Here is a 20,879-nt window from a genome sequence, read left to right on the forward strand (position 1 = left end):
CACGGATGAGCTGACTGGGAATTTCCCATGGATCGCAGTGGTTTGGGAACTCTCCGGGGCTGGGTTTACTTGTTTGTGCCCAAATCCCCGAAAAGAGCAGTTCTCTGCCTTCTGCTACGTAAATGGGGTTGTGGGGAGCACATCTGGACACGAGGGGCTCACAGCTGGAGCTGTTACTGGTAGCTCAGCTCCTGGACGGTGAAGCTGCTGGCTGTTCCCTGGACTCTGCACTGCCTTGTTCCACTGTGGGTATTTCCTATTTTGGGGGGAAAGGGCTTAAAACCTCCTGTGGGTTTGCAGAAATGGTCCCAAATAACTGGTGGGGCAGTGCTCATGCCCCTGTCTCTCATTTTGGAGGGAGGACGCCTCCATTGGATCCTCCGTGGCTTCCCAGAGGGCAGGAGTAAACGGGATATTGGGAAGAATCCTTCCCTGTGAGGGTGGTGAGGGGCTGGGATGGAATTCCCGGAGCAGCTGTGGCCGCCCCTGGACCCCTGGCAGCGCCCAAGGCCAGGCTGGACAAGGCTTGGGGCACCCTGGGACGGTGGGAGCTGTCCCTGCTCGTGGCAGGGGTGGCACTGGGTGGGCTCTAATGTCCCTCCCCACCCAAACCATTCCATGGTGCTGTGGTCCCGCGGTCACTCCCAGTCCCGGGTTCCTCAGGTGGCCTCACGGTGCCACTCGGTGTCTCCCTGGCAGAAAGGTGTGTTCCAGCTCATGAACGAGGACTATTTCATCGAGCCCGTGTCCAGCAGCCCCTGGGAGGAGGGAGCAGCCCAGCCCCACAGGATCTACAAGCGCCAGGTGCCCAAGGACGGGGCAGAGCAGGGCAGGAGAGCCCCGGCCCTAAGAGAACCCTGCGGTGTGACAGGTACTGACCCTTCCCCTTTGGGCACAGCCTGTGCCACCAGGGACCCAGTGGGTGCTGCGCCTCTCACCTGCCGCTCCCAGCCCTGCTGCAGGCAGGGGGGTGATGTGGGGACGGAGCTTTTTGCTTTCATTTCCATGAAAACTTTGCTTTTTGAGCTGCCAGGGCATTGGACTTTGGGAGAGGAGCTCGGTCGCTGCCCCGGGAGTTCCCACTGTGGGCAGAGTGCACGTGGGTCCTTCCCTGTGCAGAGCAGACGGGCTGGATGAACTCCTAAATCCAGGATTTCAAGCGCTGAGGAATTCACTGCATTCCCAAAAGCTCATGGGCACTTCACTCCCCGAGGAAGCTGCAGTGCATTATGTGCTGCACGTGTCCTGGAGCTCTGTGCTTTCACAAACTGGGGTTTGCTTCTACACTAGGGTTATCTTCAGGCATCCTTCTGATGATCTCCATTAATTATTTAATCTGTGGTAATAATCTTAATGGGATTCTTCTAGGCTTTGAAGTCTGCTCTTGGCTCAAGTCCTTTCTGGACTTTGAAGTCTATTCTTGAAAATTAATTTCTCTGGGTATGCCTGTGTGTGGCTCAGGTGGATCTGCTCTGCAGTCGGGGCTAATGGGGTGAATGTGCTGTGCCAGCCCCGCGGGAGAATCCCAAAGGAGCCCCAAAGTCTGTAGGGTTTTAGTGGCTGCCCTCCCCTCACTGAGCTCTGCTGTGCCGCTCTTTGCTTTGCCCCAACGCCAGGCAGGCGCTGCTGGCGTTGTGGAGCTCCCGTCCGTGTGCTCAGCTGGGTGGGTTGGACAGGGATCATCCCAAGGGGAAATCCTCCCAAGGGGAAATCCTCCCAAGGGGAAAAGCCGCAGGAGCCCTGCAGCATCCTCAGGCCAGCTGGGAGCTCAGCAGCCAAGGCCACGAGGGGAACGAGCTCCAAGGAGGCTGCTGCGACTGAACTGTCACAGTGGTATTAGCAATTCATCAAGAGGTCCGGATAGTTGGGATTTTTCAGGCTGGGGGATAAAACGCCCTTTCACAGCTAACGTTCGGCGCAGCCCAGGAAATGTAGGAGTCCATTGTTAGGGAAGCGAGGCCGAGCCCTCCCGAACCGGCCATGAAAGCGATTCCCACTGTGTGGGATGAGGTTTGTAAAGCCTTCACCCAGCTTGGGGCTGACCCTGACCTTGCTCTCGGAGCCGTGTCACAGGAAAAGTCCCCGCTGGAGAATTCCCAGTGGCTGCTGTGCGTGAGGAGCTCTCCGCCGCCCCCGGGCTCGTCCGGGAACATTCCCGACCCTTCCCTTGGGAAGGAGCAGCGCCCGGGCTCCGTGTGCCTGGTGGAACCTCTGTGCCGGCCTGCAGTGTTGTCCCAGGGCTCTGGTGCTGCTGGGCTTTAGCTCCACTCACCACTCTGGCTTTGGGGCACAGAGTTTATCGGGGTGGGAACCGTCCCTTCCTGGAAAATACAGATTTGGGATCACCCGGAATGTTGAGTCACCGGGGTTTGTTTTTTTCTCAGGTTGTTTCTCAAGCATCTCCGCAGTGTTGTCTATAAATTCCTTACAAATGCTAAGGCTCTGCTTTGGGAAGTTCCCTGTTCCTTGTGGAATATTGCAAACCCTGTTCTGGTCAAAGAAATTCCTTCAAATGCTTTGTTTGTTTCTCTGGTGTCCTGCTCACCTGCAGCAGGTTGAGCTCAGAGTCCACGGCAAAACGCACGGGAATTACTGAGTTATGGGTCCAAGTGTGGAGCCTTCTCCGCATCAAAGGCGATTCCTTTGAGTTAAAAGGAAGATATTAAAGTTGCAGGCATTTTATCAGGGAAAAAAAGTCATTTTATTTTCCCCCCTTAAATCCCTCAGAGTCCCAGGAAAGCCTGGAGCAGTGGGAGAGGCGCAGGGAGAGGTGGGAGCAGCGGCAGCCCAGGAGGAAGAGGAGGCTCAGGCAGCGCTCCATCAGCAGGGAGAAGTGGGTGGAGACGCTGGTGGTGGCAGACACCAAGATGGTGGAGTTCCACGGCAGCGACAACATCGAGAAGTACGTGCTGACCGTGATGAACATGGTGAGTGCCACGGGGAGCCCCAGCGTTCCTGCGGCCCTGGAGCGCTCCGGGCGGTGGGGAGGCACCCAGGGCTCATCCAGGGTCACCTTCCGTGGCGGCTCCTGTCCGCCGTGGGGGTGGCAGAGGGGACAGCTGAGAGCCAGGTCGTGGTGGTCCCCGCTGGGGATCTGGGGGGCTTTGCTGGTGCCGTGAAACCAGCAGAGATAAGGAGGTGGCTCAATGTGTCCCTCTGCTGCTGCCGGGGCCAGGAAAGGGTGGGACTGGGCAGAGGAGCTCAGGTGATGTCCCTGGACTTCAGGGAGGTGGTGGAGGCACCCGGAGAGCACCGAATTCCTCTGGGGTGTTAAACCCAGCCAGGAAAGGGTGGGACTGGGCAGAGGAGCTCAGGTGATGTCCCTGGACTTCAGGGAGGTGGTGGAGGCACCCAGAGAGCACCGAATTCCTCTGGCGTGTTAAACACAGCCAGGAAAGGGTGGGACTGGGCAGAGGAGCTCAGGTGATGTCCCTGGACTTCAGGGAGGTGGTGGAGGCACCCGGGGAGCACCGAATTCCTCTGGGGTGTTAAACACAGCCAGGAAAGGGTGGGACTGGGCAGAGGAGCTCAGGTGATGTCCCTGGACTTCAGGGAGGTGGTGGAGGCACCCGGGGAGCACCGAATTCCTCTGGCGTGTTAAACACACCCCATAGGAGCAGAGCAGAGGGGCTTCCCGGGCGTTCCTGGCTGAGTTCCAGAGTCTGCACAGATGATATCGGGTGTGAAGGGATTTCATGGCTGGCCTCACTCCGGGCCCCTGCCTGTTCTTGTCTCCCACGAGGGGAATTCCCGAGCTGTTGTCCACAGCTTTCCCTGCAGGAGGTGTGGCAGCAGCAGCGGTGTCCTGGCTGCTCTGTGTGCCCAGCCCTGTCCCCGTGGCTGTCCCCACTGCAGGTGGCCGGGCTGTTCCACCACGCCAGCATCGGGAACCCCATCAACATCGCCATCGTTCGCCTCATCCTGCTGGAGCGCGAGGAGGTGAGGGGGCTGCAAAACCCTCCTGGGCTCTCCTGGTGGCCTGGCTGAGTGTGTGCGGGGGACAAATCCAGGTTTGCCTCCTTGTCCTGGCTGGTTGAGCCAAGGACGGTGTGGGCAGAGGGGCTGCAGAGCCTGGTTTGGGGTGGTTTATGGGAACACAGGGGCAGAGGGGCTGCAGAGCCTGGTTTGGGGTGGTTTATGGGAACACAGGGGCAGAGGGGCTGCAGGGCCTGGTTTGGGGTGGTTTATGGGAACACAGGGGCAGAGGGGCTGCAGAGCCTGGTTTGGGGTGGTTTATGGGAACACAGGGGCAGAGGGGCTGCAGAGCCTGGTTTGGGGTGGTTTATGGGAACACAGGGGCAGAGGGGCTGCAGAGCCTGGCTTGGGGTGGTTTAGGGGAACACAGGGGCAGAGGGGCTGCAGAGCCTGGCTTGGGGTGGTTTATGGGAACACAGGGGCAGAGGGGCTGCAGAGCCTGGTTTGGGGTGGTTTATGGGAACACAGGGGCAGAGGGGCTGCAGGGCCTGGTTTGGGGTGGTTTATGGGAACACAGGGGCAGAGGGGCTGCAGAGCCTGGTTTGGGGTGGTTTATGGGAACACAGGGGCAGAGGGGCTGCAGTGCCTGGTTTGGGGTGGTTTATGGGAACACAGGGGCAGAGGGGCTGCAGAGCCTGGTTTGGGGTGGTTTAGGGGAACACAGGGGCAGAGGGGCTGCAGAGCCTGGTTTGGGGTGGTTTAGGGGAACACAGGGGCAGAGGGGCTGCAGGGCCTGGTTTGGGGTGGTTTATGGGGACACAGGGGCAGAGGGGCTGCAGAGCCTGGTTTGGGGTGGTTTAGGGGAACACAGGGGCAGAGGGGCTGCAGAGCCTGGTTTGGGGTGGTTTATGGGAACACAGGGGCAGAGGGGCTGGAGGGCCTGGTTTGGGGTGGTTTATGGGAACACAGGGGCAGAGGGGCTGCAGGGCCTGGTTTGGGGTGGTTTAGGGGAACACAGGGGCAGAGGGGCTGCCAGGCCTGGCTTGGGGTGGTTTAGGGGAACACAGTGGCAGTGTGGTGGCAGAGGGCTCTGGGTCACTGGGTGGCCGTGTCCAAGCTGCCGTGGTGGCTCTGGGGGGCCTGAGGTCCCCACAGCCACGTCCTTCACTCTCAGCCATCACGGGGGGTTTTCCTGCAGTGGTTCTTCACCCCTCTTTCTGGATGAATTCATGTTTTGGTTGAACCACAGATGAAAGGAGAGCAGGAAAAGGGCTGTCTTCCCACCCAGCCTCCAAGCCATAGACATGGAGCAATTCCATCTGGGTGGCAGTCACTCCCAACTCCGCTCTGAAGCATCTGGGGTCAGACCTCTCCCCTCCCCATCCCCAAATCCAAACAGCCCCAGCAGATCTCCCTTTGCGTTGGCAGGAGGACCTGAAGATCTCCCACCACGCCGACAACACCTTGAAGAGCTTCTGCAAGTGGCAGAAGAGCATCAACGTGAAGGGAGACTCGCACCCCCTGCACCACGACGTGGCCGTGCTGCTCACCAGGTGTGGGGCCCAGGGACAGCTCTGGGGCCGTGGCACCTCAAATCTCACCTGGCTGCAGGTGGGGGCAGGCAGGGAAACATCTTCCCTGGGAGCTGTGGAAATCCCCCTCTCACCTGCATGTGGAATCGGGGGATGTTTCCTGATGGCTGGAACTGCTGTGGAAGGTGTCCCTGCCCATGGCAGGGGGTTGGAATTCGGTGATCTGTAGGGTCCCCTTCCAACCCAAACCATTCCACGAGTCCGTGATTCTGTGTCCTGGTCTCGGATCTCAGGTTTAAACCTGGACACAGCTCCCAGCTGAGGTTTCCAAGCCAGGTTTTCACCGTGGCCCTGTTGCCAAGCCCCAGAAGGGCTGGATCCTCCCAGGATTAACTCTCCCTGTTCCCTCGGAGGCTGGGCTTGGCAGAGGAGCCTCTGGGAAGCCCCTGACCTCCCAGGGAGCTGGCAGGAATCCCTGCCTCTGGCCAAGTTTGTGTACCTTGCAGTCAAAGCCTGGTTTGAGGCTTTTGGGCTGCTGTGAGCTGGCTCTTGTGGTGCTTTGGGTGAGGATTCACAACCCGCAGCAGCTTTGTCCTCTCTGGGAGGTCGCTTTGTAGCAGAAATGAGGCACTTCGGGCCCTGTGCTTTGATGGAGCTGCTCTTCCTGGGTGGCTGGAGCTGCCCTGGAAAGCCACAGCACCTCTGGGATGTGCTTCCCCATAGCACGGCTTGCTTATCCCCAGCATCAGCTTTATTTATACAAGGGGATAAACGCAGCCAGGCTGGCCAGCAGCTCCCATCCATCAGGCTTAATAATGGGCTGGGGATACTGGGAGAGGAAAGGGGAAAGGAAAGGTCACCGATGTTTCCCCTGTGGAAGGATGTTGCACGTCTCCGCTCTCGCTCCCGTTTGGCCGCTGTCCGTGTGTCCTGCCGCCTTCCAACGCCCTCTCTGCTCTCTGTCTGTCTGTCTGTCCGTGTGTCCTCGTCCCCCTCGGCCAAGGAAGGACATCTGTGCTGCCATGAACAGGCCCTGTGAGACCCTGGGGCTGTCCCACGTGGCCGGGATGTGCCAACCCCACCGGAGCTGCAACATCAACGAGGACACGGGGCTGCCCCTCGCCTTCACCGTGGCCCACGAGCTCGGACACAGGTACCACCCTCCTCCTCCTCCTCCTCCTCCTCCTCCTGTTCCTCTGTGCGCCCTGGGGCTGGGGAAGGCACTGGGGGCGGGGAAGCCGGGAGATGGTTCCCAAGTGGTTCCTCACCGGTGCAAACACTCCCTTGCTCCCTGAGGATTTCATCCCGAAGTCTTGGGTTGTCCCAGGTTTAACGAGAACCACGTAATGCAAGGCAACCTGGAGCAAATTGCACTTGTGTGTTGTCCTGGGGTGGTTTGGGAAGGCTTTGGAGCAGGGGTTGCCCACTGAGAAGTTTTAAAGTTGGATCTGTCTGTAACATCAGCGACAGGGTTTTGCCTGCCCCAGTCTCAGTTAAATTTCCATGAGGTCACTTGAACACCACAGTTCCCTGTGTGGGAAAACACCCACCAGCGGGATCTGGTTGGATATTCCCGAGTTTTCAGTGGGAAAGCTGAACTGAAAGCACAAGGGGACAAAGTTCAGGGCTGCCAGCAGCAGGTCCCCCAGGGCAGGTCCCTGCTCCCGGGGCCGCGCCGTGCCGGGAGCGCTGGCTGTGGTGGCTCTGGTGCTCGTGGCTCACCTCCCCTCCGTGGGCTGTGCTCTTACACAGTTTTGGGATTCAGCATGATGGAAGCAGCAATGACTGTGAGCCAGTTGGGAAAAGACCTTTCATCATGTCTCCACAGCTCCTGTATGACACGTCCCCACTCACCTGGTCCCGCTGCAGCCGCGAGTACATCACACGCTTCCTCGAGTGAGTGCTGCCTCCTCTTCTTCCTCTCTGATGGGACTGGGGGTCGGGGCCCGGGCAGGGGGGTGCTCTTACCTCTGAGATCATCTCTCTGAGGGTGTTGGGGCTCTTTGCCCAGAGCAGCTGTGGCTGCCCCATCCCTGGGGCTTGGAGCAGCCTGGGACAGTGGAAGGTGTCCCTGCCCATGGCAGGGGGTGGGATGAGATGAGCTTTAGGGTCCCTTCCCACCAAACCATTCCACGGATCCTCCCGGGGCTGCCTCCCTCTGTGCTGTGAAGGGGGGTCAGGAACTTTTGTGGGCGGCACAGGGGCTGTGGTTGCACAGATAAAAGCGGAGTGTTTTCCCTCGATGCTCCCTGCAGGTTCTGCAGAATCTCTTCCACTCTCTCTGCCTGACGTGGGCAAACCAGACCCAGCCAGATTCTTCCCTGCCTTTGTTTATTTTTAGCGCCCGTGGCTGATGTTTCAGCCTGCTGTTAGGAGGCTCCAAGGAGTTTGGTTTGTCAGCCAGTGGCCCGCGCTGGAGGAACATTCTCCCCCCTTTGAAAGCAGCGAGGGGGGAGCTGGGCCAGGGGCTGGTGTTCCGTGGCCGGGAGGCTGCTGAGGCCAGGCTCCAGCCCCAAATCCCAGCCTGGGACATGTGGGCTTGGCCCCGTGCAGGGGGAATGATTGCTGATTTATGGCTTTCAGAGGAACGGAGCTTTCCCGCATCCGCAGCGCTCTTGGCCCTCTGCTCTTAACCTTCACTTGGCAACCAAGGATTTCCTGCTTGTGATGAGCCTGGGCTGCTGCTGCGAGCTGTGCTGGGGGAGACGGAGCAGCTGGAGGCTCCTCTGGTGGGGTTTGGGTCTCTTGGCTCCCCCCGAAGGAGCAGCTCTTCCTGGGGAGCAGCACAGGGCCCGGCAGGCGTCTGTCACCGCCTGTGACACCCCGGGGCCAGCACGGACAGGAGCTGTTTGTTGGGATGTTGGCGGGACAAAGGGAGGCAGGGAGCCAGGAAACAGGACCCTGCTGACCTGGGGTTGCTGGAACAGAGCTCACGTTGGGAAAAGCCACGCTCTGGGACGATGGCTGTTATTATTTTACACAAGATCATTATTATTATTATTATTATTTGACAAGCGCTGCCCAGTGTTGGAGAATCTGAAAGTGATTCCCGGCAGCAGCACGGCCCCAGCACTGCAGCCAGCACTGGGGCTTCACTCAGGGACACGAGGGCACTCTGGGACAGGTCCTGTCCCTGCTGTGGCAGCAGTGTCCCCAGGGGAGGTGTCCCCTCGCTCAGGCCAGTGTAGGATGCTGGCACAGGGTGTTTTGGTGCTCTGGTGGTGGAGGGTCTTTGCTCTGCATCAGGCAACCAGATTTTCAGCCTCTTTCCACAGGGCTGGAGCTCTGTTTCCATCATCCTCCTCTTGCCAGGGCCTGGGGCCTGCTGCCCTTCCCCTGCCCGTGCCACTCCCCTGCCAGCCCCACCGGCTCCGTGCCTCTGCAGCTGATTCCTCTCAAACTCTGCCTCTGTTTCTGTTCAAGTCTCTCCTGGCTTTTTTTGGGCCCTTCCTCCAGTTCTCTGGGAGCTTTTTGGAATTTTAATCTCGCTCGCAAATGTATCTGCAGATCCTCTCAGGCTGCTCACAGCTGGGGATTTAATCATTGTTCCATCCACTCCATCCTCCAGCTTGTTAAGGAGCGGGCTGGAACAGGCAGAGCAGTGCAGGCCCCTGCGTCTTTCCCCGTGGACTGGGATTTACTGCAGATCCCTGGAAGCCAGAGGGAAACTCAGGCCAATTTCTCCCTGCCCAATTGGAGATGTGTTTTGGCCAGTTGAACAGACTGTAGTTGAAGGACTGTAAAATATTTAACAACGAAATGGATTCTGGAAAAGCTGGGAAGTTGAAGCAGATCCCAGTCACCCCCAGAGTGGCTGGAGAGCGCTCTGTGAGCTGGGGCAGGACAGGGAGCTGGCAGGGACAGGCAGCTCAGAGGGACAGGAGGCTGGGGACAGTGGGGGGGGACGTGTGGGCCCAAACAGGCAGAGGGTGAAGGGTCCAGAGCAGCACGAGTGTCACACCTGGGCTCATCCAGGATGAACTGGACTTTTCCCGGTTAAGGACACCATTCCTTCCGTTTGTAGAGACAACACTCCAAGTGTGCAGAATGGGATGAGCCTTAAGGCTCCTTCCAACGCAAACCATTCCAGGATTCTGTGGAAATACGTGTGGCAGTGCCCTGCAGGGTGTGCCTGGCACAGGCTGCCCCAGGGCCCCGTGTCCAGCCGCCCAACCCACGCCCCCATCGCCCACAGCCAGGCTGCCCTTCCCGCTGGGCTGGGAGCGGCAGGATGCTCCTGCAGCCGGGAATTTGGACAGGGGCACTTTGGAGCCCCTGGGCTGCTGCAAGTAACCCATTTCCTGGGTTTTCCACAGGTGTATTCCAGTGAGGATATCCATGGGAGTTCAGGGGGCTGTCTCCAGCCCAGGGAGCTGTTTGCAGGTGTCCGGTGGGGACCAGTGGGTGGGATGGGAGAGGGAGGGCGGGGTGCTGGCTCTGCTGGGCATCACCCCGCGGCACTGCCGGCACCCCAGAGCGGCTCTCCGGCCTCCAGCCCCTGTTTCCGTGCTGCTGCCGGTTTGGGTCGGAGCGGAATCTCATTTCGGGTTAATTCAGAGCCGCTCCCAATCGCAGCAAGGCCGGGTCATCTGCTCGGCCGCGGCAGCCTTGCCAGAGGCTTGGCCGGGCTGGGAGCGAGTTTGTTTAAATCGACACCGAGCGCTGAACTGGTGACAATTCCGTGAGTGTTTGGGAAGGATCGGAGCGCAGGGAGGCACCGCCCGCCTTGGCTGCTCCGCTCCCACCCCTGCTCCAAAGAAAAGCCCTGTGCCGCCTGCCCGGAGCGCGTCTGTGGTGGCAGCGTGGGCGACAGCACGTCTGATGATCTCCTTTATTCCTGTGAGCAGGGTCTGCACGGACCTTCCCGGAGGTTGTGGGTCCATTCGGGACATTTGTGGTTGTTGCCCCTTCACCTTCCCCGTGTCCTGCCACCCCGGGGGGGACATGGGGGGATCACTCTGGGGGGTACCCAGAGGTGCCCACCCACACCGGAGCAGCTCGGGGATTGCAGAGAGAATCGGGAAATGCCGACTGCTCCTCACCCGGGCACACTGAGCAGCTGCCGGAGGTGTTGGATCCCCGGGGTGACACCGCCGTGACCTGTCTCTTTCAGCCGGGGCTGGGGGCTGTGCCTGGATGACCCCCCGGCCCGGGAGGTGCTGGACTTCCCCCTGGTGCCCCCGGGTGTCCTGTACGACGTGGGCCACCAGTGCCGGCTGCAGTACGGCCCCTACTCCACCTTCTGCGACGACATGGACGTAAGGGGGGTCCCTGGTGGGCGGCGGGCTCGGGGGGCACCGCGGGGGCTTTGGTGGGGCTGAGCTCACCCTGCCCGGGGATGGAGCTGATCTGTGCCCAGGGAGGGATCTGATCTGTGCCCAGGGACGGATCTGATCTGTGCCCAGGGGTGGATCTGATCTGTGCCCAGGGAGGGATCTGATCTGTGCCAGGGATGGAGCAGATCTGTGCCCAGGGAGGGATCTGATCTGTGCCCAGGGGTGGAGCAGATCTGTGCCCAGGGGTGGATCTGATCTGTGCCCAGGAGTGGATCTGATCTGTGCCCAGGGATGGATCTGATCTGTGCCCAGGGGTGGATCTGCTCTGTGCCCAGGAGTGGATCTGATCTGTGCCCAGGGGTGGATCTGATCTGTGCCCAGGGATGGATCTGATCTGTGCCCGGGGATGGATCTGATCTGTGCCCGGGGATGGAGCTGATCTGTGCCCAGGGAGGGATCTGATCTGTGCCCAGGGATGGATCTGATCTGTGCCCGGGGATGGATCTGATCTGTGCCCAGGGATGGATCTGATCTGTGCCCAGGGATGGATCTGATCTGTGCCCAGGGATGGAGCTGATCTGTGCCCAGGGGTGGATCTGATCTGTGTCCAGGGGTGGATCTGATCTGTGCCCAGGGAGGGATCTGCTCTGTGCCCAGGGGTGGATCTGATCTGTGCCCAGGGGTGGATCTGATCTGTGCCCAGGGGTGGATCTGATCTGTGCCCAGGGATGGAGCTGATCTGTGCCCGGGGATGGATCTGATCTGTGCCCAGGGGTGGATCTGCTCTGTGCCCAGGGATGGATCTGATCTGTGCCCAGGGAGGGATCTGCTCTGTGCCCAGGGATGGATCTGCTCTGTGCCCAGGGATGGATCTGCTCTGTGCCCAGGGGTGGAGCTGATCTGTGCCCAGGGATGGAGCTGATCTGTGCCCAGGGAGGGATCTGATCTGTGCCCAGGGATGGATCTGCTCTGTGCCCAGGGAGGGATCTGATCTGTGCCCAGGGATGGATCTGATCTGTGCCCAGGGAGGGATCTGCTCTGTGCCCAGGGGTGGATCTGATCTGTGCCCAGGGGTGGAGCTGATCTGTGCCCAGGGATGGAGCTGATCTGTGCCCAGGGAGGGATCTGATCTGTGCCCAGGGATGGATCTGCTCTGTGCCCAGGGAGGGATCTGATCTGTGCCCAGGGGTGGATCTGATCTCTGCTGGAGGGACGGATCTGTGCTGGGCAGGAACCATGTCCCTCTGTGTCCCACAGAGTGTCTGCAGCACGCTGTGGTGCACGGTGGGGAACACGTGTCACTCCAAGCTGGACGCGGCCGTGGACGGCACGGCGTGTGGGGACAGCAAGGTAACAGGGGACACCCCTCCATGGCCTTGGGCCCCCTGCTCCTGCACTCACAGGGGCTGTGCAGGGCCCAGTGCAGGGCTGGGCTCATCCCACTGCCCTCGCTCTGCCCAAACCCCCCTGGCCCAGCAGGGACCGCCCTCAGGGAACGGGACTCACTTGGGGTCACTGGAATCACCTGGGAAGGCGAAACCCACCGTTAATGACCACGGAGAGCACAAGGCTCGTGGACTCTCCTCCCTGGGATCTTCCCCACTGCTGGGGAGGCGCCTCTGAGCTGTCACTGGGCTGTGAATCCCTTTGCTGAGGGGTCTCCGTGGGGCTCCGGGTTTGTTGTCTCCCCCAAATCCTCAAGCAGCCCGACAACACCTCTGAGTTTCCCGTTGCTTGAGGCAGAGCCCAGCTGGCCCCGGGCACCTCCATGCAATCCAAGCCGGGATTCCCACGGGACAATCCATGTGCTGGGCCCGTCCTTAACCCTGTGTCCCCTCTTCCTGCCTGTCCCCACAGTGGTGCTTCAACGGCGAGTGCGTTCCCGTGGGATTCCGGCCGCAGCCCATCGACGGCGCCTGGGGCTCCTGGAGCTCCTGGGCCTCCTGCTCCCGCAGCTGTGGTGCAGGAGTGCAGAGTGCTGAGAGGCACTGCAGCCACCCCACGTAAGCCAGCCCTGTCCCCTGGACTGCCCAGGACACCAGGCAGGAGTCACACAGTGCTGGGAGGGTTTGGGTTTGGGTGGGAAGGGTCCTTGTTCCGTCCCCTGGACTGCCCAGGACACCAGGCAGGAGTCACACAGTGCTGGGAGCGTTTGGGTTTGGGTGGGAAGGGTCCTTGTTCCATCCCCTGGACTGCCCAGGACACCAGGCAGGAGTCACACAGTGCTGGGAGGGTTTGGGTTTGGGTGGGAAGGGTCCTTGTTCCGTCCCCTGGACTGCCCAGGACACCAGGCAGGAGTCACACAGTGCTGGGAGCGTTTGGGTTTGGCTTGGAAGGGTCCTTGTTCCATCCCCTGGACTGCCCAGGACACCAGGCAGGAGTCACACAGTGCTGGGAGGGTTTGGGTTTGGCTTGGAAGGGTCCTTGTTCCATCCCCTGGACTGCCCAGGACACCAGGCAGGAGTCACACAGTGCTGGGAGCGTTTGGGTTTGGCTTGGAAGGGTCCTTGTTCCGTCCCCTGCGCTGGCAGTGCTGCAGTGTGACACAAACAAGGGGCAGAGACTCCACGCTCGGAGATGTAAAACATCTCCCGTGTCCTTTAGTGACAGACGGGCAAACCAGGCATTCTTGGAGCCTGATTCAGAGTTGTTTTGAAAAATCCTGCTGCGCTTTATCGCCCTGCTGCATTCCATGGGCCAGCGCTGGCTCCTGCCTGGAAATGTCCAGGCACTGCTGGAGGAGCTGCCATCTCCAGCCTGGGATTTCTGGACTGACCCATCTGCTCCCCAGATGTCCCCATGGTCTCCAAATCACTGTTGCACTGGATTCAGCCAACCCCCCGGCTTGCCCTGGTGTCAGAGCACCCTGGGATGGGGAGGAAAAGGCATTTGTAGGGATGTTCCAGGGTAGGGATGTTTTCCATGGCATGGGGAGCTCTGGCAGCCCCAGGAGTGAGCTCCTGACCCTTCCAGATGTGTTCTGCCCATCCTCTTCCTCGGGTGAGTTTGGTACATGCCGTTGGGCTCTTGAGGGAAGTGCTCTGTCATCTCAGTCCTGGGTCAGGACCTGGGTTGGTGTTTGGCATAAGCTCTGTGGCAGAGGTGCTCTGGTGGTTTATGGAGTGTTCCAAACACAGCTGTGGACAGGCAGGAGAGCAAACACTGGGAATTTCCCCGGGCAGTTGTTTGCTTTGGCCACCGGAGGTAAATATTCAGCTTTGCCCTTGGGATGAAGTGAGTAAATGTGTGCTGGGCATCCCGCCCCGCCCACAGCCATTCCTCAGGGCAGAGCATGTAAACACAGCCCTAAAATAATCACTGGCTTCATTCTCCTCAGCAAAGTGTGCCCAGGAGAAGGAATTTTCATGAGGTCACTGACAAATGGCCGGGGACAGTGGTGTGACCGAAGGGAAAGGCAGCGTGGCGGGAGATGGTGGCCGCGTTGTGAGGGTCTGCTGGCATCTGAGTAAAACATTCTTGATGCCTCTCAAGTCTGTCTGGCTTTAAAAAGTCCAGTGTCAGCTTTGCCATTCCCTGGGGCAGCAGAGGAGCGGAGTCAGGAGCTCTCCCTGGGTGGGATGGAGAGCGGGACGGGCACCGGGCTGCACGGGGCTTGGAGCCGCCTGGTCTATGGAAGGTGTCCCTGTCCCCACGGCAGGGGCTGGAACAGGGATGGACTTTAATGTCCCTCCCGACCCAAACCATCGCACAGCTCTGTGATTCTGAGCTCTCAGCCCCTGGGTGACCCCCGTTTCCCCCCCACAGGCCCAAGTACGGGGGCCGGTACTGCCTGGGGGAGCGGAAGCGGTTCCGGATCTGCAACGTGCGGCGCTGTCCCCCGGACAGGCCCTCCTTCCGCCAGCTCCAGTGCAGCCAGTTCAACCCCATGCTCTACAAGGGGAAGCTCTACAAGTGGACCCCAGTGCCCAACAACCGTGAGTGGAGGGCAGAGAGCTGCGAGCTGGGCACGCCGGGACACGGCCCCGCAGGGTGCCTCGCGGCCCCTTCGTGCTGTGTTTTACATGAACCCTGGCTGGGCTCGCAGGGTTGGTTTGTGTTTTGGGAGCCGGGGCTGAGGCTGTGCCTGCTCCCCAGTGAACCCCTGCGAGCTGCACTGCCGGCCCGAGCACGAGTACTTTGCGGAGAAGCTGCGGGACGCGGTGGTGGACGGGACGCCCTGCTACGACAGCGACGGCAGCCGCGACGTCTGCATCAACGGCATCTGCAAGGTGGGGACACGGGGACACCTGGGGCAGGACCCGCCCCTGGGTGCTCAGCGGCCCCTCCCTCTCGTGCTGAGCTCGTGCTTTTTGCCAGTCCGCACTCGGAGAGCTTTCCTGGTTCCCATGGGGTGAGTGGCACGGGCTGTGTCAGCCTCTGGCTGGCCTCGAGGAGCCAGAGCACAGCCCAGGCCAGGATGGACGGGGCTTGGAGCAGCCTGGTCCCCGGAAAGGGGTCCCTGTCCATGGCAGGGGGCTGGAACTGGGTCATCTTTAACCTCCCTTCCAACCCGAGCCATCCCAGGATCCTGTGAGTCCCTTGGGGACGATGCAGTCGATGGTGTCAGTGACTGGGAGCGATGCAGTCGGTGCTGTCAGTGACTGGGAGCGATGCAGTCCATGCTGTCAGTGACTGGGAGCGATGCAGTCGGTGCTGTCAGTGACTGGGAGCGATGCAGTCGGTGCTGTCGGTGACTGGGAGCGATGCAGTCCATGCTGTCAGTGCCTGGGAGCGATGCAGTCCATGCTGTCGGTGACTGGGAGCGATGCAGTCCATGCTGTCAGTGACTGGGAGCGATGCGGTCGGTGCTGTCGGTGACTGGGAGCGATGCAGTCCATGCTGTCAGTGACTGGGAGCGATGCAGTCGGTGCTGTCAGTGACTGGGAGCGATGCGGTCAGTGCTGTGAGTGACTGGGAGCGATGCAGTCGGTGCTGTCGGTGACTGGGAGCGATGCGGTCGGTGCTGTCGGTGACTGGGAGCGATGCGGTCGGTGCTGTCGGTGACTGGGAGCGATGCAGTCGGTGCTGTGAGTGACTGGGAGCGATGCAGTCGGTGCTGTCAGTGACTGGGAGCGATGCGGTCGGTGCTGTCAGTGACTGGGAGCGATGCGGTCGGTGCTGTGAGTGACTGGGAGCGATGCAGTCCATGCTGTCAGTGACTGGGAGCGATGCAGTCGGTGCTGTCAGTGACTGGGAGCGATGCAGTCGGTGCTGTCGGTGACTGGGAGCGATGCAGTTGGTGCTGTCAGTGACTGGGAGCGATGCAGTCGGTGCTGTCGGTGACTGGGAGCGATGCCGTCGGTGCTGTCAGTGACTGGGAGCGATGCGGTCGGTGCTGTCAGTGACTGGGAGCGATGCGGTCGGTGCTGTCGGTGACTGGGAGCGATGCAGTCGGTGCTGTCGGTGACTGGGAGCGATGCCGTCGGTGCTGTCGGTGACTGGGAGCGATGCAGTCCATGCTGTCAGTGACTGGGAGCGATGCAGTCCATGCTGTCAGTGCCTGGGAGCGATGCAGTCGGTGCTGTCGGTGACTGGGAGCGATGCGGTCGGTGCTGTCAGTGACTGGGAGCGATGCAGTCGGTGCTGTCGGTGACTGGGAGCGATGCAGTCGGTGCTGTCAGTGACTGGGAGCGATGCAGTCGGTGCTGTCAGTGACTGGGAGCGATGCTGTCCATGCTGTCAGTGACTGGGAGCGATGCAGTCGGTGCTGTCAGTGCCTGGGAGCGATGCGGTCGGTGCTGTCAGTGACTGGGAGCGATGCAGGTGGTGCTGTCAGTGACTGGGAGCGATGCGGTCGGTGCTGTCAGTGACTGGGAGCGATGCGGTCGGTGCTGTCAGTGACTGGGAGCGATGCAGGTGGTGCTGTCAGTGACTGGGAGCGATGCGGTCGGTGCTGTCGGTGACTGGGAGCGATGCAGTCCATGCTGTCAGTGACTGGGAGCGATGCGGTCGGTGCTGTCGGTGACTGGGAGCGATGCAGTCCATGCTGTCAGTGACTGGGAGCGATGCAGGTGGTGCTGTCAGTGACTGGGAGTGATGCAGTCGGTGCTGTCAGTGACTGGGAGCGATGCAGTCGGTGCTGTGAGTGACTGGGAGCGATGCAGTCGGTGCTGTCGGTGACTGGGAGCGATGCAGTCGGTGCTGTCAGTGACTGGGAGCGATGCAGTCGGTGCTGTCGGTGACTGGGAGCGATGCAGTCGGTGCTGTTGGTGACTCGGAGCGATGCGGTCGGTGCTGTCAGTGACTGGGAGCGATGCAGTCGGTGCTGTCAGTGACTGGGAGCGATGCAGTCCATGCTGTCGGTGACTGGGAGCGATGCAGTCGGTGCTGTCAGTGACTGGGAGCGATGCAGTCCATGCTGTCGGTGACTGGGGGCGATGCAGTCGGTGCTGTCGGTGACTGGGAGCGATGCAGTCGGTGCTGTCAGTGACTGGGAGCGATGCAGTCGGTGCTGTCAGTGACTGGGAGCGATGCAGTCGGTGCTGTCAGTGACTGGGAGCGATGCAGTCGGTGCTGTCAGTGACTGGGAGCGATGCAGTCGGTGCTGTCAGTGACTGGGAGCGATGCAGTCGGTGCTGTCAGTGACTGGGAGCGATGCAGTCGGTGCTGTGAGTGACTGGGAGCGATGCGGTCGGTGCTGTCGGTGACTGGGAGGTGCTGGTGCGGGGCTGGTGCGGGGCTGACGGGGCTCCCCTGTTGCAGAACGTGGGCTGTGACTACGAGATCGACTCGCACGCGGTGGAGGATCGCTGTGGGGTTTGCCACGGGGACGGCTCCACCTGCCACACGGTGCACAAGACCTTCGAGGACAGCGAGGGGCTGGGTAAGGGCACCTCCTGCTGTCCCCAGAGCACCGCTGGGCTGCTGCCACTGCCCCTTTGGAGGGGGAGTTTAATTCCAGCTTGTGGATTTTTTGGGGATGAGACGGCAGGGAACTCAGGTGGGCTCAGGGCAGCGTAGGGTGTGGTGCCCACTGGTGCCTTACAGAGGTGTAAGGATGGGCACAGTGCCGGCACCCAGGGGACACAAGGACAGAAATCATCTCTGCCTCCACCAAGACCGACACTCGCTTCCATTCCCAGGTTACGTTGACATTGGGATTATCCCCGTGGGAGCCCGGGAGATCCGCATTGAGGAAGTGGCGGAGGCCGGGAATTTCCTGGCGCTGCGGAGCGAGGACCCCGAGAAGTATTTCCTGAACGGTGGCTGGACCATCCAGTGGAACGGGGACTACAGGGTGGCAGGGACCACCTTCACCTACAAGAGGACGGGGAACTGGGAGAACCTCACCTCTCCGGGGCCCACCGTGGAGCCCGTGTGGATCCAGGTAGGATGGATCCTGCCCTCCTTGTGGGGCTGGGCTGCCGTGGTCCCTCACGGCCCCTCCCTGCGCGCAGGCCGTGGGCTCTGCACCTCCTCGGGGTGTGTTCTTCTGGGAGTGTTTCCAGCCCACACCACTTCCAGCAGCTCATCGCCCTTGCAGCATTCCACAAAATATTTACAGAGGAGAGGGAGCGTGAGGAGAAAGGGCCGTTTCCCGAGGCCTTTCCTGTATCTTACCATAGCCAGGGAAGGAGCCTCCGGTGCTTCTGGCTGGGCTGGACAGTCAGGAGTGAGGGAGCTGCCAAAGCTCTCGGGAGTCAATATCCCTGTGACCCTGAGGCCAAGCCTCCCTCTGGGGAAGCCAGTGGGAATCATCCCACAGATGCTGGCAGCGGGCTGAGCTCCCTCGTGGCGCCAGGTGTGGTGCAGAGGTGGTCATTGCCACGGAGCTGCGCCCCAGGCACCCCCAGGACCCCCTGCCCTGGCACTCCCCGGAGCATCCCGTCCTTTGCACAGGCTCACCCAGAGCTCAGCCACCCCGAGCAGCCAAAATCCGCTTCTGCCTCTCCTTGAGCAGCAGCTCGGGCCGGGATGTGAGCGGGATCCTGGCCCCGCTGCCGTTAATGGGAACGCTGGCGTGCTCAGCGCCCGCAGATCCCTGGCTGGGATTCACAGGCTAATTAAAACCTTTGGACAACAACGTTTCCATGTTCATGGAGAGGTTTTGGAAAGGCGCCCCGGCCCCCGCCAAAGCTCCAAGAACAACAAAGCTTTGGCAATAATGGGAGTGCTTAGGCTAAGAAAAACAGGGATGAACTCGGGGCCCTGGCAAGCGCGGGTGCGGGAGGCGCTTTGAGCAGGGCTTGTGTCAACCACAGGAGCAGCAGGAGCCCCTTTGGAGCGGGAGGGAGTTTAGGAAATTCCACCCGTGGGCAGGGACACCCTCCCCAAACCGGCTACTCCGAGTCCCGTCCAGCTCTGCTGTGGAGCTGGGCACAGGCTCATGTCCTTCTGGCCCTGCTGGGCAGCTCCTTCTCTCCTGAGAACCCCTGGGGCTAATCCACTTCCCAGTGCCCTGCCCGGCCACCCCCTGCCTGTCCCCTGTGTCCCCCAGTCCCTGTTCACCCCCTGCCTGTCCCCCGTGTCCCCCAGTTCACCCCCTGCCTGTCCCCTGTGTCCCCCAGTTCACCACCCCCTGCCTGTCCCCTGTGTCCCCCAGTTCATCCCCTGCCTGTCCCCTGTGTCCCCCAGTTCACCACCCCCCGCCTGTCCCCTGTGTCCCCCAGTTCACCACCCCCCGCCTGTCCCCTGTGTCCCCCAGTTCATCCCCTGCCTGTCCCCCGTGTCCCCCAGTTCATCCCCTGCCTGTCCCCTGTGTCCCCCAGCTGCTGTTCACCCCCTGCCTGTCCCCTGTGTCCCCCAGTTCACCCCTGCCTGTCTCCCGTGTCCCCCAGTTCACCCCCTGCCTGTCCCCCGTGTCCCCCAGTTCACCCCCTGCCTGTCCCCCGTGTCCCCCAGTTCACCCCCTGCCTGTCCCCCGTGTCCCCCAGTTCACCCCCTGCCTGTCCCCCGTGTCCCCCAGTTCACCCCCTGCCTGTCCCCCGTGTCCCCCAGTTCACCCCTGCCTGTCCCCCGTGTCCCCCAGTTCACCCCCTGCCTGTCCCCCGTGTCCCCCAGTTCACCCCCTGCCTGTCCCCCGTGTCCCCCAGTTCACCCCCTGCCTGTCCCCTGTGTCCCCCAGTCCCTGTTCACCCCCTGCCTGTCCCCCGTGTCCCCCAGTTCACCCCTTGCCTGTCCCCTGTGTCCCCCAGTCCCTGTTCACCCCTGCCTGTCCCCCGTGTCCCCCAGTTCACCCCCTGCCTGTCCCCCGTGTCCCCCAGTTCACGCCCTGCCTGTCCCCCGTGTCCCCCAGTTCACCCCCTGCCTGTCCCCCGTGTCCCCCGGTTCACCCCCTGCCTGTCCCCCGTGTCCCCCAGTTCACCCCCTGCCTGTCCCCCGTGTCCCCCGGTTCACCCCCTGCCTGTCCCCCGTGTCCCCCCAGTTCACCCCCTGCCTGTCCCCTGTGTCCCCCAGTTCACCCCTGCCTGTCCCCTGTGTCCCCCAGTTCACCCCCTGCCTGTCCCCCGTGTCCCCCAGTTCACCCCCTGCCTGTCCCCCGTGTCCCCCAGTTCACCCCCTGCCTGTCCCCCGTGTCCCCCCAGTTCACCCCCTGCCTGTCCCCTGTGTCCCCCAGTTCACCCCTGCCTGTCCCCTGTGTCCCCCAGTTCACCCCCTGCCTGTCCCCTGTGTCCCCCAGTTCACCCCCTGCCTGTCCCCCGTGTCCCCCAGTTCACCCCCTGCCTGTCCCCCGTGTCCCCCAGTTCACCCCTGCCTGTCCCCCGTGTCCCCCAGTTCACCCCTGCCTGTCCCCCGTGTCCCCCAGTTCACCCCCTGCCTGTCCCCCGTGTCCCCCAGTTCACCCCCTGCCTGTCCCCTGTGTCCCCCAGCTGCTGTTCCAGGAGACCAACCCCGGGGTGAGGTACCAGTACACGATCCAGCGCCCGGCCGACAGCGAGAACGAGATCGAGCAGCCCGAGTTCCTGTGGCGCTTTGGCTCCTGGACCACCTGCACGGCCACCTGCGGGACAGGTGAGCGCAGCCCCGCGGGACGCCCGCTCCCAGCACCGCAGCATCCCTGGGGAGCCTTGGAGATTCCCGAGTCTTGCGTTTCGCGAGGTGTGAGGGGAAGAAGAAAGGGACAGCTGCCCAGGTCACGGGTGTCCCCGTGGGGGCTTTATCAGTGCTTTGCTCCGGGCTCGGTGTCCTGACAGAAGAGCTTTAGAGAAATCAGGGA

General features: G+C 61.5%; 1 protein-coding gene across 1 annotated transcript in view; it reads left to right on the forward strand.

The window, feature by feature from the left end:
• ADAMTS7 (ADAM metallopeptidase with thrombospondin type 1 motif 7) overlaps positions 1-20,879 on the forward strand; it is a 42,534-nt gene that overhangs the window by 2,360 nt on the left and 19,295 nt on the right. The window contains exons 3-16 of the mRNA XM_066196630.1: positions 700-871; positions 2,728-2,927; positions 3,856-3,939; positions 5,344-5,468; positions 6,451-6,600; positions 7,200-7,343; positions 10,561-10,705; positions 11,981-12,073; positions 12,581-12,726; positions 14,489-14,658; positions 14,819-14,952; positions 17,426-17,546; positions 17,806-18,050; positions 20,533-20,674. Of these exons, the coding sequence (XP_066052727.1) occupies positions 700-871; positions 2,728-2,927; positions 3,856-3,939; positions 5,344-5,468; positions 6,451-6,600; positions 7,200-7,343; positions 10,561-10,705; positions 11,981-12,073; positions 12,581-12,726; positions 14,489-14,658; positions 14,819-14,952; positions 17,426-17,546; positions 17,806-18,050; positions 20,533-20,674 (2,071 nt within the window). The remainder of the gene's footprint in view (positions 1-699; positions 872-2,727; positions 2,928-3,855; positions 3,940-5,343; positions 5,469-6,450; positions 6,601-7,199; positions 7,344-10,560; positions 10,706-11,980; positions 12,074-12,580; positions 12,727-14,488; positions 14,659-14,818; positions 14,953-17,425; positions 17,547-17,805; positions 18,051-20,532; positions 20,675-20,879) is intronic.

This window comes from Chamaea fasciata, unplaced genomic scaffold, assembly GCF_029207755.1.
Source record: "Chamaea fasciata isolate MVZ Bird 193981 ecotype frontalis unplaced genomic scaffold, bChaFas1.0.hap1 SCAF_14, whole genome shotgun sequence".
NCBI lineage: Eukaryota > Metazoa > Chordata > Aves > Passeriformes > Sylviidae > Chamaea > Chamaea fasciata.